Below are 14,382 nucleotides of genomic sequence, written 5' to 3'. Positions count from 1 at the left end.
ATAAAAGAGCAAGAAGAAATATCTGAAACAGTAAATTCTTCTTCCATTTTAAATACTTGTGATGCTATTATTCAAGCAGAATACCCTTGTAGGCCATGGCTCTCCTTTCCAGCAAATTGTCCAAAACATGTCTTTTTACAAGCCAAGCATGAGGAAAAAGAAAAGTCAAGAAATCCTGACTGAAATTCAAAAGACAAGTGATGTAATAGGGCTCCTAAGAAATGTGCCATGCCATGCCACCAACATCTGGGTCAAATATTAACAAGTACACAATTTAAGAAGGAAAAACAAACTAGTTTGAGGAAATCTAGTGATGTTGTAAACAAAAAACATGGAAAGTATGCTGAACCAGCTCTTTCAACATTCCATGCTGTGGGGTCCAAGGATTCAAAATCATCTGTGTTCTCCCATAATAAGGAAAACTTGAAGCAGAAAGCAGAGCAGGAAAAAAGAGCGTGACACTAAGCCAAATAAATCATTCAAGTCTGTGATGGCTCCATCAGCTACTGCAGAACAACAGCTACCTCAAACTACGAAAGCACTTAAAGAAAACTCATCCAGAAGTGGATTTCCAGATTTCAAACAGGCAAAAGGAAATCTGCCTGTAAGAATATTTTTCTTTTAATTGACCACATCAAATGTGTAAAAACTGGAAAGATAATTAATATCAGAATGTAGAATAGACAAACTTTTTAAATAAACTGTGGTAGATAAGCTCAGCATTGATACTCGACCCATGTCATGTAGAGTAAATTTTGACAAAACAGAGGAAAAACTATGCATCCTGCCAGGAATCCCTCTGTTCCTTGCTTTCTGCTTACAGTACTCTTATTATGTGTATCAGGAAATTCCACTAGCAAAGATGAACTTGTCTGAAAACATGCCTAAGGTTTTTTGGACTACACCATGTCACTTGAATTGTGAGTGCTTCTTTCAGTTTTTCGTTTCATGACTGTTACTGCTGCTTAGATGTTGCTGTTAACCATGGTTTGCAATTTTTTTCTTGATTCAAATACTGCTTCCACGTGGCTGGTGCAATTAGCCTTTTCCCCCCCTCCTCATTGTAAGTATCATAGATTACACTTTTGAAGGGATGAGTTATCAGTCTTGTTCAGGACAAAATGTTGAGTGATGCTCCTGTAGATTTTCCCTATAATTTTCATCCCATTTGACACTGTTTGCTTTCTGCTCTAAACTATCATGTTAGAATTGTTCGTCTTCCCTTTGCATTCCAGAGGTAGGTTGAATTAAGTGGATAAGAGTTGCTAAAGTCATGAGCAGTGGTGACTGAGATCCTCGAACAAAATGTGCTAACTTATTCCTCTTCTTGTAAGTGTGTAGCCATTATAAATATTCTAATGGCTTCACATGAATCCTGCAAAATCTGCTAATAATCTATTTCCTATCCTTATTGTGTGCTAGTACATTACATTTTATTACAACTAATAATAATAGAATAAACCTGATTGATTACTAAGTTATGAGATATATCAAGAAGGGGACAGATAGAGGACAATAGGTTCTAAAGTATTTTAGAGCCAATCTGTTTGGGCATACATAAGTTCTCACTGAATGTGAAGTCTAAATATTATTTTTTATTGATAAAATCATTAAAAAATGTAATCTCTTTGATGTTGTCTGCCATCCTTTAAAAATTTTTCAAGGATCAAATCAGCTTAACATCCTTCAGAATTACGCAAGCAAAGAAGATACTGATAAAAACATGGATATATATCAGAATCTTGCAAAAGCAACAGAAACTGCTCTACGTGATTTAGGTGGAGTTCCAGGAGCCAGGAATACAGTCAGCCACTGTATTCTGCAAGACACCATACTGGTTCCACATGTTTGTAGGTCCCCTAAAGAGACCTCCAGAGTACAGTCTGTAAATTCTTACATTGCATTGCTGGATTCCTCTATTAGTAAAGTTTGAGAATCAAACTACCAGCTTGACGTTTGAGAATCAAAACATTCAAGCAGAGCAAATGGAAATCAATCCTAAAAAAAGGGTGAATTCCGTGAAAGTCTCCAAGATTTATTACTGGAAATTGTGACACCCCAAAATGACAAGTGAATCCAGAATGCCCTTCCAAAGAAAAGTGAGAGGGCAAGGAAAATCTTACATGGAATCTCACTTGGGAAGATAATGTTCCCAGGTTGTGATAAAAAAAAAAAAAAAAAATCATCATCATCATCATCATCATCATCATCATCATCATCATCATCATCATCATCATCATCATCATCATCATCATCATCATCATCTTGCAATATCTTTATTGCATCTTTAAGTAATTTGTTAACCAAGATTAAATGTGTTTTCATATTGCAGTGGACCTTTGGATTCAGTAACAGGTGTTTTTCTGGCTTTGGTCATTTACAACATAAGGTGTTGCACTCTGTGCAATCTTAGTTAGAATTGTAACTAATTTATGTGGTAGGCTAGTGGATTAGGCAAAGAGACCAGACCATTGCAAGAAAAAATGACCTTGATGGAAAATGTATTTCTGCTAGCAGAATAACAAAAATATCTTGTATTTGTGAAAGTGTGGGAAAGGAAAAAAATCTGTAGTATTTAAAAAAATGGAATTTTTTTCAAGTGGATGTTTTCTAATGTGGTTAATCAACATTAACTACAGTATTATAGCTACAGTGAGCAAAAGCAGCCACTCTGAAGGTTCAGAGTTCTTTCCTAGGAATTTTTGATGTAATATTCCTTTACTTATTAGTTGTGTGTCAGTTTGTTTTGCCCTAACTTAAACTTTGAAAGCCCTGTTAAGACTGTTAGGCAAGATTTCAGCTTGTATTAGTGGTCTCCTCTGTTGCAGGTGGATTTCATGAGAGGGCAAATATATATTCCGTGAGTCTGGATTTGTGGGTAAATCCAGTAGTAATGGTGTATTCTGTAATCATACCTAAAAATAAAAGCACCACTCAATTGCAGCTAATTTCATATGGGCTTTTTTTTTTGGTATTTTTCAGGAACTTCATGGGACTTTTGGATAAGTAACATACATTTATGTAACTAATTTATGGAGTAGAATCTGTTGTTTTCATTTGGGAATGATGGAGGTTTCCACAGGAACCTGTTTAAACCTAATATTCTTTCCTTCATCCTATCTTAAGTTTCTGGATAGGTTTAATTATGTTAAATACCAAATGTTATTCTGCTAGCTGCTTATTAGTAGACCACCTCAATTTTTCAGTGCTTTCTTTTTTAAATCCTTAAGTCCTTAGTGGTCTGTTACATCAAATAATAGCTTTATTTCATAGTATGGTCCTTACTGATAGTCTTTTGAGGTCTGTCTCACTGGATGTATTGTGTAGTGTCGCTGAATTTTAGTAGTTTTTTTCTTCATTCATACAGGATAGGGATGAGCATCATCAAGACAGGTCATTACAGCTAGCTTAGTTGTTTTTAGAGGTTTATTAGACAACCTCATATACTTTAGGAAAGCTACTTATAGCATTAAAGACAGGGTATGTACGTCACCTACTTAGGTATCTATATCATCTGCCTTGTGTCAGAGACATTCAGAACAATGGTTTTCAAATGCTTTGCCATTATTTCACCCATCCTCTAGGCTAAAAACTGCTTTCATAGCACTTCAGGATAAGGAGGGGGTGGGGAAAAGAGAGAGAGGCAAAGTAGAACTCAATAATCTTTTTTTTAATACTTACTTACTTTTGTTCCTTAATAGCATCAAGTGGAAGAAATTGTTCTCTCTTCAATGGATATTTATTGCATTGAGACTCTTTAAAGTGAGTAGTTCATATAGCAGATCAAGTTGCATCTGAGTAAATCACACTTCTTCCTGTGTTGATCCATTCAGCCATTCACACACTGCTGTGGTATCAGACCAAGACAGTAAGAAACTCAACAGCATTGAGCATATATCCAGGATAATGTTAATTAACATAAGTAAGTTTTTTATTGTTACAGGTATTTCATTACTTTATGTAGTGTTAAATGCTAGCACAAAGAAAGGTGGCAGCAAAAAGAACTTGTGTTGTTTTCACAAGTACTGCAAAAGTAACCAAGCTATAAATTTGTTTCAGTGGCCATGAAATTTTGCAAATGTATAAAAGTTTTTTATAAGCCCCTTTTTGAAAATACATCACGTTGAGCCTAAATGTAAAATACTTGAAGATTTCAAGTCCAAGTTCAGTTCTAGTTCATATGCTGATAACACATGATTGGTATGAGTAAAAGAGAGTAAACAAGTGCTCCAAAAAAGAAAAGAAAAATGATTCTGCTTAGAACTATGTCAGCTTGGAATAGAAAGTCTCTGCAACTTGAATCTTACCAATACAGATGATGAATCTCAGATTTTGAAAACACTAACTGTATGCAAAAACTTGATTTTCAGTAGTGGTTTCCAAGAACTTCTTTTCAGTGACAGGTAGCTGAAACCTCCTTAACAATATGATGATTATACACTTCTTTCTTAACTAATATTTCTTATTTTGCATTATTCCTTAATAGAAAGTATCACAGTTAATGAGCAAAACTGCAGCAAACCTTTCACCAGACATAATCCAAGGACTAATTTCAAGTATTTCTGGTTATTTTAAGATTTACTAGAAGGCACAGTGCCTCTTAATTGCTTTTGTTTGAAAATACTGTAGCTGTTGAAAAGCGATAGTTCTAACAGTAAAACTTGTGAGCTTTTTAACTTACAAAACTATATTTCATTTTCTTCTTAAAAGTTATGTCAGTGCAGAAGCTGGACCAGTGTTTAGAAATAAGTAATTTTATTTTTTTCCACAAGAGAGACCGCAGCAAAGCAACTCCACTGGAACACACAGTTGTTTAAATCCATTTATACTGATTTTGTGAGTATCAAAGTTCATTTTTATAGAGTGCATGGCCCTGTTGTTTCAAGAGAAGCTTGCAAATACTAGTAGCTAAGCTGCCTGAAATTTCTGCAGGTGTTTTTTTTTAAAGAGTATTAATGTTTATTCAGAGGTCTGTAATTAAAATATGTACAACTTCATATGTGTTCTCATTTATTTGACTTGGTTTTTACATGTACTATTAGTCAAAAGTTACTTGTAGATGCTATATAATGTATTTGATTTGAAAAGTCAAAATTTGTAGTGGTTAAGAATTAAGAACATGGGGTTCACGTGAAAATAGTATCTTCTCTAAAAGTGCATGATTAATTTCTTAATATTTTTATAATCATCAGAGTAATTTTCTAGTTTTAACAACTATTTTCTCACCTAATGACTGACATAAATATGAAACTTCTTTCCTGCAGTAACAAGAGGCTGTGTTGGTATGACTGGACTACAATGAAAACAGAAGTACAAGAATTACAGAAATAGAGACAGACAGCGTAAGTGTATTGAAAGGTTTTTAATCTTAAGTTTCACATATTAGGTTTTGAAATATAGAGCTCTCTTCACAGCATAATGAGTAGAATTAACTTTTTTTGATAATACTTTAATGTGGCCATTTAGAATTTTCTGTCTCTGTCAGGCTTGCATTTTGGTCATGTTGTCTTCAAGGCTTTGTAGTGAAGCTGGTGGCAAAGTAGTATTCTCAAGGTTGGCTGCAGACCAGCTCAGCTATGGAAGACAAAGACTTAATGTGGAATGTTGTTTATGGTGAAAATTTAAAATATATCCATTCGATAAAGTAAAAATTTGATCAGTAAAGTACTAGTGGCTTTGGGACACAACTTTTGCTAAAACACGATGAGAATATGCAGCTTTTTTTTTTTTTAAAAGAAGCTGCTTTTGTTCAGCTTGAGTTGCCTGGTATGGTATGAGAGATGAGAACGTACTGAATTGTAGGGAGAAGAAAGGCAATTTTTCACCTGACTTCAAACAGATGAATTCACTAGGATCCCAGGGGGGTTTATTAGGTTCTTGTTATGGCTGAACCTATCCATGTGAATTTAACTGTGGCTTGCAGAAGAGGCTTGTGTGTCAGCAGCAGTGCCAGTGAAGCTTAATGCATGTTGCCTGTTTTTTTAAGAAAACAGTATAAGGTTTGGTAAGTTCTGGTGGTGAACAGGAATAGAGCATTAAAAAAAAAAAAAAATATATATGTACAGTAACTTTAGATTATTTAATATGATTCTTCAAAATTAACCCGTACCTGTTATAACTTGAGACTTAACTTTGCATAGTAAGAGATTCTCAGATTAATTGCTAAAATGACACAACAATAAATGGAGATGCAAAAGCACAAATTTGTACTAAGAACGTAGACAAATGAAAAAGCATGAGTCCCATTTTCAAGTAGCTGAACTTCTTTGGGAAACACGCAGTATTAAAACTGCATGAAAAATGATGCATAGCTAACTTTTGGCAAGTATGACAGCACGTCAAGTGAGAAAAATGCCTTTTGGGATGTGTGAAAAGAGAAACATTTATTTGCATAAGCAACTAATTTGTGCAGTTTCAAATTTAGACTTGGAAGTGGAAGATTTCTTCTTACTAAAATAATTTGGGTGATAAGGAAAAGACAAATAATAGATTGTTTAAGTAAGGTCACAGACAAAACCCAAGCCTGAATTCAGAAAGGCACGTGGACTGCTGAAAATACAGTATAGAGTAACATTACAGCAGGAACTCTCTTGTTAAGAAATATTTTCAAATAGGGAGATAAGCATTCAGCCATTCTTTATATACAGTCTTCCTTACAGTCAGAAAGTGAGGCACACTGCGCTTCATGATGCCAACATAGGAAGTAGTTAACGAAATACGGCCACTTCAATGGCATTTTCAAGTAATACCTTGTCTAATTGTATTTTAACCATACAAACTAAAGCAGCAAATACATATCACATTTTCCTTCTTTGAAGCACAGGAGAGGTATGATTGTTTGGTATTTATTTAGAATTCCCAGTCTGTATCATCTTGATTTGCAGTAACATGTCCAAGTTCAGTCCCAGCTGCTGTTGAGGGCAGTGCCAAGAACTCTGATCTGTTATTTTGAATAGGAGGTGGTAATAGAGACAGTAGTGAATTCTGTGTTTGTTCTTTTATCTAGAAAGAAGAAAAGTTAAAACAGGGCTACACATAAAAGTCTATATAACCTTGTATCTGACTTCATTAAAAGCATGTGAAATCAGAGCCATGTTCTTCCATGTTACAATATTGAAAATAACAGGATGAGGGTTTAGCTTTCCTCACTCTAGAGTAAGTTGAATTAGTCTTTCAAGACTAATTACATTAGCTATGCCATTCTGCTTTAAATTAAGAATATTAACCATTATTCCTATTAGTTAGGCTGACTTAAGTTAAACCAACTTTAGCGAAGGGGAAGTGGATTACTCTTACACTTCCTATACTCAGTACCATTTTATTAAAAAAAAAAAAAAGTAGTCTGAAACAGATATGCTGTTACAGGATGGTTTTTAGCTCTAGCTAACTTAATTATTTTGTAATCCAACTCTAAAATTTTGTGGCTTAGTTAGGTTATAGCTGTGTCATTTAACAAAATGTAGTAAACTCACCTGTTTGAAGAACGTATGCGAAAGCAAACTGCTTGCTGATGGCCTGGATCATAAAATGAACAATATAATTATGTTTTGGAAAGTAAAATACTGCTTTTGGAAAATGGGCCAGACTGACAAATCAGTTTAAGGCCTGTGGTTTTTCATTCACAGGACAAATGTGAAGCATGAGAAAAGCAGCACAGAATTCCTATACTGTATGACTCAATTTGTAGTGAAGGCACTACCAAAGAAATCTGTTTTTAAAGGCTTTTTCACTTTTCTGTTTAACAAGGAATTTAATGCCTTATTCAGAAGGGACATGGTACTAAAAGCATATACTTCAGATTTCTGTTTTTTTTTTTTTTTTTTTTTCCTTGGACAAAGTGCATGTTTAAAAATTAATTTTACTTGTTACAAAGTACCTTCATATTACAAGAAATTCAGGGGTCGAATGACTTTAAAAGCATGGTTCCTTTATCAGGCAAGATAACTTAAATTACAAAACCAAAGGTAAGTGTAGTGTTTTGCATAGTACTTCTGGTCCGAAATTCTGACTTTTAACAGTATTCAAGTAATTACTGTATCCTAAATTATGGGCTATACTTGGTCTTAGATTGAAGTGACAGAAAAATAGTTTTCACCAGACGGTTACCTTTTCTCAGGGTCCTGTTGCAAGCAAAGTTCTACCAAGTTGTGGAAAGCAGGTGAAAACGTTTTGGAAAAGGGAATTTGTAGTTTTTCGCTGGTCATTGTGCGTGTCATGCTCTCACCAATTCCAGAATCAACACCTGATCGGGAATTCTTCATCCTGGATTCCCCACGGGGAAAGGTATTTATATCCCAAGGATAATATGTGGGACCCTTCAGCTTTTGCAGCAGCATCTAGTAGAAAGGAATAGCAGTATAAGAGTCCAACAGCTATCCAGACCTATTCAGGCTAAGCTGTGAAACCCCAGGAATGGAAGGATTATTTGATGTAGAAAGAAGCATGCGTATTTGAAATAACAAAAAGCAGCCACCATTTCAACAGTAATAGCATTGGTTTCTCTGAGTAAAACAAAAAAAAAGCTCAAAGTGTTCTGAAGTAGAAATAGAGTTTAGCATCATACCTGAGTGCGAGGCATATCTTGAAACGGAACATGTCCATTGGCTAATTCACATGCTGTAATTCCCACACTGTAAATGTCAGACTTCATGTTATACCCAGACAAATCCTGCGAGAGAAAGAAAACTGGATCGCTGATGCCCCTGAGTAGTGCCAACAAAAATACAAGTGTCTGTTTCATGACAAGATTCTAATATCCTGTAATCTACACAGGATTGAGGCAATTAAATTGTGCAACCTCAGGCTTTGTTCAGAAATCTGATGGTTTTACTGAAGACAAGTTTTAGGATCTGCAGTAGTTTCCCGGAAGGTCAGGTAAAGAGACTTAGAGTACAGCACCACCTTAGCAACAGCTTAAAACCAGTTCTCTTTAGGAGAATTACAAATTGAGTACATCTATGTCTTTTTAAAAGTTGCAGTTCAACAGCTTCCATTGCACTTCTACAAGCGGACTGAAGTTAGAAGTTGAGTACTTCCAGTAACTGAAGTGTAATTTATACTAACCTGTCTCAGTAGTTCAGGACTCAGCCAAGGAAGCACAGATGTACTAAATTGGGGGAAATCATACACCACCTTTGACTTTTGTCCATTGTTGACTAAACTGTAGAGGTTGTTTAAGCCAGAGAGAGAAACCAGCCCATCCCCTGAAATCAGAATGTGGCTAGCTTTAATATTCCTGTAACATAAAGTGGTAAATTTTAGTTATAAGAATTACTTAAAGCACTACTAGAGTAGAAAGGCTTTCATATTTCATTAACTTATAGTGAGATGTTAGCATGCCGTTCTATTTAGCAGATTATTTTAATGGAAGTTCTTCACTCAGTCTGAGTTGTCTTTTTAATACAGCGCCAAGAGAGAGGAGAGATGATCAGCAAGAAAAAACTGCCAGGAACAGAAACTGGAGAAGAGCCCTCCTTCCCTGCAAAGGGTGTAAAGTAAGGAAGCCCTTCCTACAACTCTAATTCTCCCGCTTCAAAGAGACAAAGCCAGACAGATGTGTAATCCCTGTAACGATTGGCTTTAAATTCTTAATAAACTGGATGCTGTAATCTGATTCGTACCTATTGACATTCTCCTACCTGTGAATGTAGCCGTTCTGGTGCATGTAATTTAATCCTCTGATTGCACCAAATAGAATGTTCCCTATCAAAGCTTCACTCATTCCTTCAGGAAAGTAAGTCTTCAGCAGGTGTCTAGCCGAACCTGGAAGTGAAAAATAAAACTAGCTAAGCCTAACAAGTCTTGTTAAACTACTTGTCTATGCTTGCTTCACTGTATACATTCATCAAGAGCAGCATTCTCATCTTTATATTGACTATGGTACATCAAGAACAGTTACATAGATGCAACTGATGCATCCATCAGGCAAAGATCACATTCAAGTCATGCTTCTGTTAACTGAAAGTCTATGCCAAACCTGTATTCAATCCAGGTAAGTTTTCTGTTGGCAAAATTCAAAGTTGTATGAAGTCAAATACATCTCCAAATTATCATTCCTCACATGGTGGGTGGTAGGACTAAGGGCAATTTAATGCAGTTCAAATATCAATCTTCACTATGGAGGAAGATTATGTAGAGAAGACTTCCCTAAACAAAAGGTTTGGGAAAGTTTGTCTCTTTCTACAAGACAGGAGATGCTTAAAGAAAAACCTGTCATGGACCATGTGATCCAAATTGTATCAGCCCTTTTTCCAATTCCAAAACTGTACTTAACAGTTCTTACCATAGGCCATGAATGGGGAGATGACCCAAAGCCAACTACCAGCTGTAAACACTGTCCAAAGCGTCATTACGTTGGGGTGCTGGAAAAAGTGGGATAAAACCACCTCATTCTATGGAATTAAATGAAAGTGGATGTGTTAACCACAAGACAACAGTCTTACTAAGAAGATTAACTAGGTCAGTAATCAGTAGAAAGAACTGCTCCCTGTGTGAATTTATACAAAGTTGCAGGTGACGTGCATAGCCTGCAATAGAAATGTAAATAACTTGCCTATAATTGCATTTGGCTGAAGTAAATCTAGTTTGCTCATAGTCTGAAGTTTTGGTGTTCAATACAGAGTACAGAACATGTTTCAAAGAAGAAGTTGTAGAATTACACAAGTATTTCTAAGACACTTGTCAATTGTTCTCTTCAGAAAGCAACTCTCAAATTTACACATGCCTTGTGTTCATATTCTACTCCTCTGAAGGAGAAACTGGACTGAAATGACCCAATACAAACACAAAGGCTACCTCTGTTTAGTAACCTCATATGTATTCATCACTGTTGCTTTACCTGTAAGGCTTTCAAGTGCTCTTCAGAGCAGTTTTCTAGGTCTGTGATCCTTACGGCAACTTGCATGCCTGTAGGTGTATGCCGTGCAAGGTAGACTGAAGTTAAGTTGTTGAACCTCCTTCCTGAAACCAGAAGTGGCTACCTTAACATTGGAAAAATAATCCACCACATAATTTCCTTCATACTTAGAGATAATTTTACAGTTCTAAAACTGTAATTGATAGCAGCATGACCTCTTCTTTAAGAATGTCAAGAACTTAAGTAGTTGCAGCAAAATACATCCAGCAAATTAGTCAAAGCATGGCTCTGCTATTTTTAGAACAACTAAAAATGTTTAAACATTTGTCAGTATCAATTACACATCTAAATGAACAATACTTTGAGCATGCATATTCACATAAACATATGCACGCACAGTAGGATTCGGGGCAGCCATCCTTAGGACAATCAACTCGGGTAGCCAAGTGACAAGGCATGATGTTACTTAATGCTGTATTGTCCACATACCACAGATTTATAAAACTGACATGCACATGCACAAACATCAAGAAAAAAATTCAGGTAATTGTTGATTTGTCTTATATCTTAAAATAAGTGATTACTGAAACATGAGCGATGTTCTGCACTTTTTCTCAACTAAGGAGACACAAGAATAGTTGAGTCAATTGATAATACGTTTTCCAAACTTATTATTTACTGCACTTAGCAATAACCTATTGAGAGCACGCATCTGCAGGAACAAGACGTATTTTAAGGTACACTTATGTTACCTATTTCCAGCTGGAGTTCATAGTGAGAGACATTAGAAGAGCAAAATACCATTTCATTCCTTCCTATAGATGGGGGAATCCAGGCTAGATCAGAATCAGCCTAACAGTGAGGAAAAACAGTTCTCAAAATTACTATGTAATTTTTAAACATTTACATGTTTAAAATTAACACAGAAATATCATTAATTAGAATGCTAAGATCAAGTATTCAAGTCAAAGCATTCAAGCTGGTGCTTTTACCATTACAATAAGACTTAGTTTTATGAGCTACTGTTTGTTTGGGTTTGTTTTGGTTTTGGTTGTTTTGGGTTTTTTTTTCCATGGGTGTGTGTGTTTTGTTTTTAAACTGGTACAAGATTAAGAGTAACACTTAGTCACCTATAGTCTTCTTCCAAAGTGGAAGTACTCTGGTTATTTTTGCTGTTAACATTTTAAGAAGTACCCCCTAATGACATTATTTTTAATATGTACCAGCTTTGTATTTAACATTGCCAGTTAATGTTTCTGTTTTCTTCTTACCGGGCATTCATGGACGCTGCTCTGAGATAGCTCTTCTGGTCCGATTGGTTCAACTGGTGTACGGAGAATACAGGAACAGTCCTTGAGAACAGAAACAAGTGAGTGTTAGTGGAGTTGCTGCAATTTATTAAATGTGGCGGTGGGAAAACATCAAAAGTAGCCCCTATAAGCAGGAGTTCAGAAAGTTTTCTGCTACAAGTCAGTCAAGCAACAGGTTAAGAAACAGCATAGAGCACATACAACGGCAGACCTAGAGAGAAGGCATACTAAACAGTCTCCTTCACTGATAGTTAGTACGACGAAGTTTAAACATCTCAGCACTATGGAAATCCCCTCAAGCAAGACATTTCACCAGAACTCTTTCACATTAAGGTATGACTTGGTAACAAGGCACAACTGCCAAAGATTTTAAAATACAAACTTACCAGACAAGACATGGAACCGCTTTAGATCGAGGGAAAAGTCATATACACCCATTTATCCTAGAAAAATTAAAGTAGCAATGTGAGATCGTACATAAACCTGTGATAAATACAAGTCTATTTAATCACAGCTGTGAGGCAATCCTCTTAGTTAACACACACCCAAAAGCCCCCAAAACTACAGCTTTGGGAAAGCCTGCTTCTGTTGAGCCTTTAAGCAGCATATGGATTTCAAACTCCATACTGAGGATAGGCAATACACATTCCAACTCAAGTTTTCCTTCTTGATTCATGGGTTTAGAGACCTTATTACCACTTCTGAACAAACAAGGTAATTGCAAGTTAACTGCATAAGTGCAGAAAGTAAAAAGGACCAGATTCATGAATCCCTGGCAGTTTGTAGGAAGAAAAATAATTGTTGTTTTAAAGGAGCACAGCTGTGCTAGTCAAGTCTCAGCTCAGCTGTGTGCAGCTGAACTAGCTCACAAAGAAAGCAAGCCAGAAGCAATTGCACTTTACATTTCACAAGAGGAAATACTACTATTGTAAAGGATTTAAGTTTAAAAAAAAAAAAAAAAAAAAAAGGGAACCAACTCCAATAATTTTCACTTTACTTAGGCTACAGAATCAGCATTCAAACTCCCTGGCAGATCAGTCACTCTGAAAGTCCTCCAGCAGACTTACTTTCTGTCTGATGCTTCGAAAGCTTAGGCAGTGAGGAGAGAGAGACGACTATGTCTAATAAGCATATCAAAGCTTCTGAAAGTATAGAGTTGGACTAGCAAATTTAGTTTAGCTACAAGCAAGTCTTCTACCATGATGAATCCTACTTGGTGGCTGACAAAGTTCCATGTTAATACGTAATTATTGCTTGAAAGTTAACTTTAAAACAGTGAAGTACTATATCAGAAACTTATCATTTTGTTTATCAAGGAGCTAAGCTTGATTATATCCCACATTTAAATTTTGTATGCTATTTAATCAAGGCAATACTCTTGAAGAGCTAACAAGCTCCCACCACCTCATCCACTGCCACATATCCAAGCCACTCCTCATTCTTAATATTTTTACCCTGAAAATATGCTTGAAGAAATACTGTAATTCCTTATTAAAGATGAAAAATGGAGACAAAAGGAAATCCTTAGTAGGCATTCAGTGCCTTCAAAGGATCAGGGCTTGACTTACCCAAGTTCACTGAGGAAGCCTGTGGCAGAGTAGGAAAAAAAAATGCAGGTGCTTCAGCATACTGGCCAGCACTGTAATGGCTACAGCATCCTTCTCCTACCTGGAAAGAAGATACCTCATTCCGTTATACAAGATAATTTATTCTGCTGCTCGGAATATGAAACCACAAAAGCTAAGCTGAAGAATAGTGTCTTAATAACTATGATATACTAAAGTCAAATCATTGTAGAATTTGTTCAAAGGGGTATAGCCAGCCAACAGAAATGTCCATGATCCACGTTTGTTCAAATAACATTACATTTGTAAAATTTTTATTTTTGTTTTTCTTGTGTAGTTTAACACTGCTTCCGTTTTCAATACGGTTTTGGATTATGACCCTACATAAGCCTTTTCCCTCTTTCCACGTTGTTCCTTCTGTTATCACAGGCTTTTTTTCTGTACTGCGGACAGTGACAGTGTGGCACAGCTGAACTGACACATTCACCATAGCTTGGCCAAAGCTTCAGGTGCAGCGAGCAATGCAGGGGAGACAGAAACACGGACGAACGTGCCTGTGGGCCGGGGGCCGCGGAGGCTCGGGAGCCCGAAGCCCAGGTACCGCGAGCGCACGTTACTCCGGTTCTGCTGACGCTGGGCTGCAGCTCCTGCT

At 36.3% G+C, this 14,382-nt stretch overlaps 1 protein-coding gene across 2 annotated transcripts; it reads right to left on the bottom strand.

Moving 5' to 3' along the window:
* Window positions 1-5,391: 5,391 nt before the first annotated feature.
* Window positions 5,392-14,370, bottom strand: STRADB (STE20 related adaptor beta). 2 transcript variants are annotated; one of them, XM_082311941.1, is made up of 13 exons: window positions 14,281-14,370; window positions 13,734-13,829; window positions 12,552-12,608; window positions 12,127-12,207; window positions 11,608-11,707; window positions 10,838-10,959; window positions 10,283-10,391; window positions 9,639-9,762; window positions 9,064-9,235; window positions 8,564-8,668; window positions 8,107-8,336; window positions 7,473-7,515; window positions 5,392-7,002 (listed from the first exon to the last, which is right to left on the bottom strand). In XM_082311941.1, exons 3-13 carry the CDS (start codon window positions 12,561-12,563, stop codon window positions 6,850-6,852), a joined length of 1,251 nt encoding a protein of 416 aa, XP_082168067.1. In that variant the 5' UTR covers window positions 12,564-12,608; window positions 13,734-13,829; window positions 14,281-14,370; the 3' UTR covers window positions 5,392-6,849. The 2 variants fall into 2 exon arrangements, with proteins under 2 accessions (XP_082168067.1, XP_082168068.1); XM_082311942.1 differs by having other exon boundaries at window positions 10,283-10,361.
* Between the last annotated feature and the right edge of the window lie 12 nt (window positions 14,371-14,382).

This window comes from Platalea leucorodia (assembly GCF_965183815.1).
Source record: "Platalea leucorodia genome assembly, chromosome: 5".
In the NCBI taxonomy this organism is placed as follows: Eukaryota; Metazoa; Chordata; class Aves; order Pelecaniformes; family Threskiornithidae; genus Platalea; species Platalea leucorodia.
Note: the sequence above shows the minus strand (reverse complement) of the source record. Positions and strands in the feature narration are given on the sequence as shown.

Coding starts and splice junctions, on each gene's coding strand:
- STRADB (XM_082311941.1), bottom strand. Junction 11,708..12,126: donor GCAGCGTCCATGAATGCCCG/GTAAGAAGAAAA, acceptor CCTCACTGTTAG/GCTGATTCTGATCTAGCCTG. Junction 9,763..10,282: donor CTCCCCATTCATGGCCTATG/GTAAGAACTGTT, acceptor TTTCACTTCCAG/GTTCGGCTAGACACCTGCTG.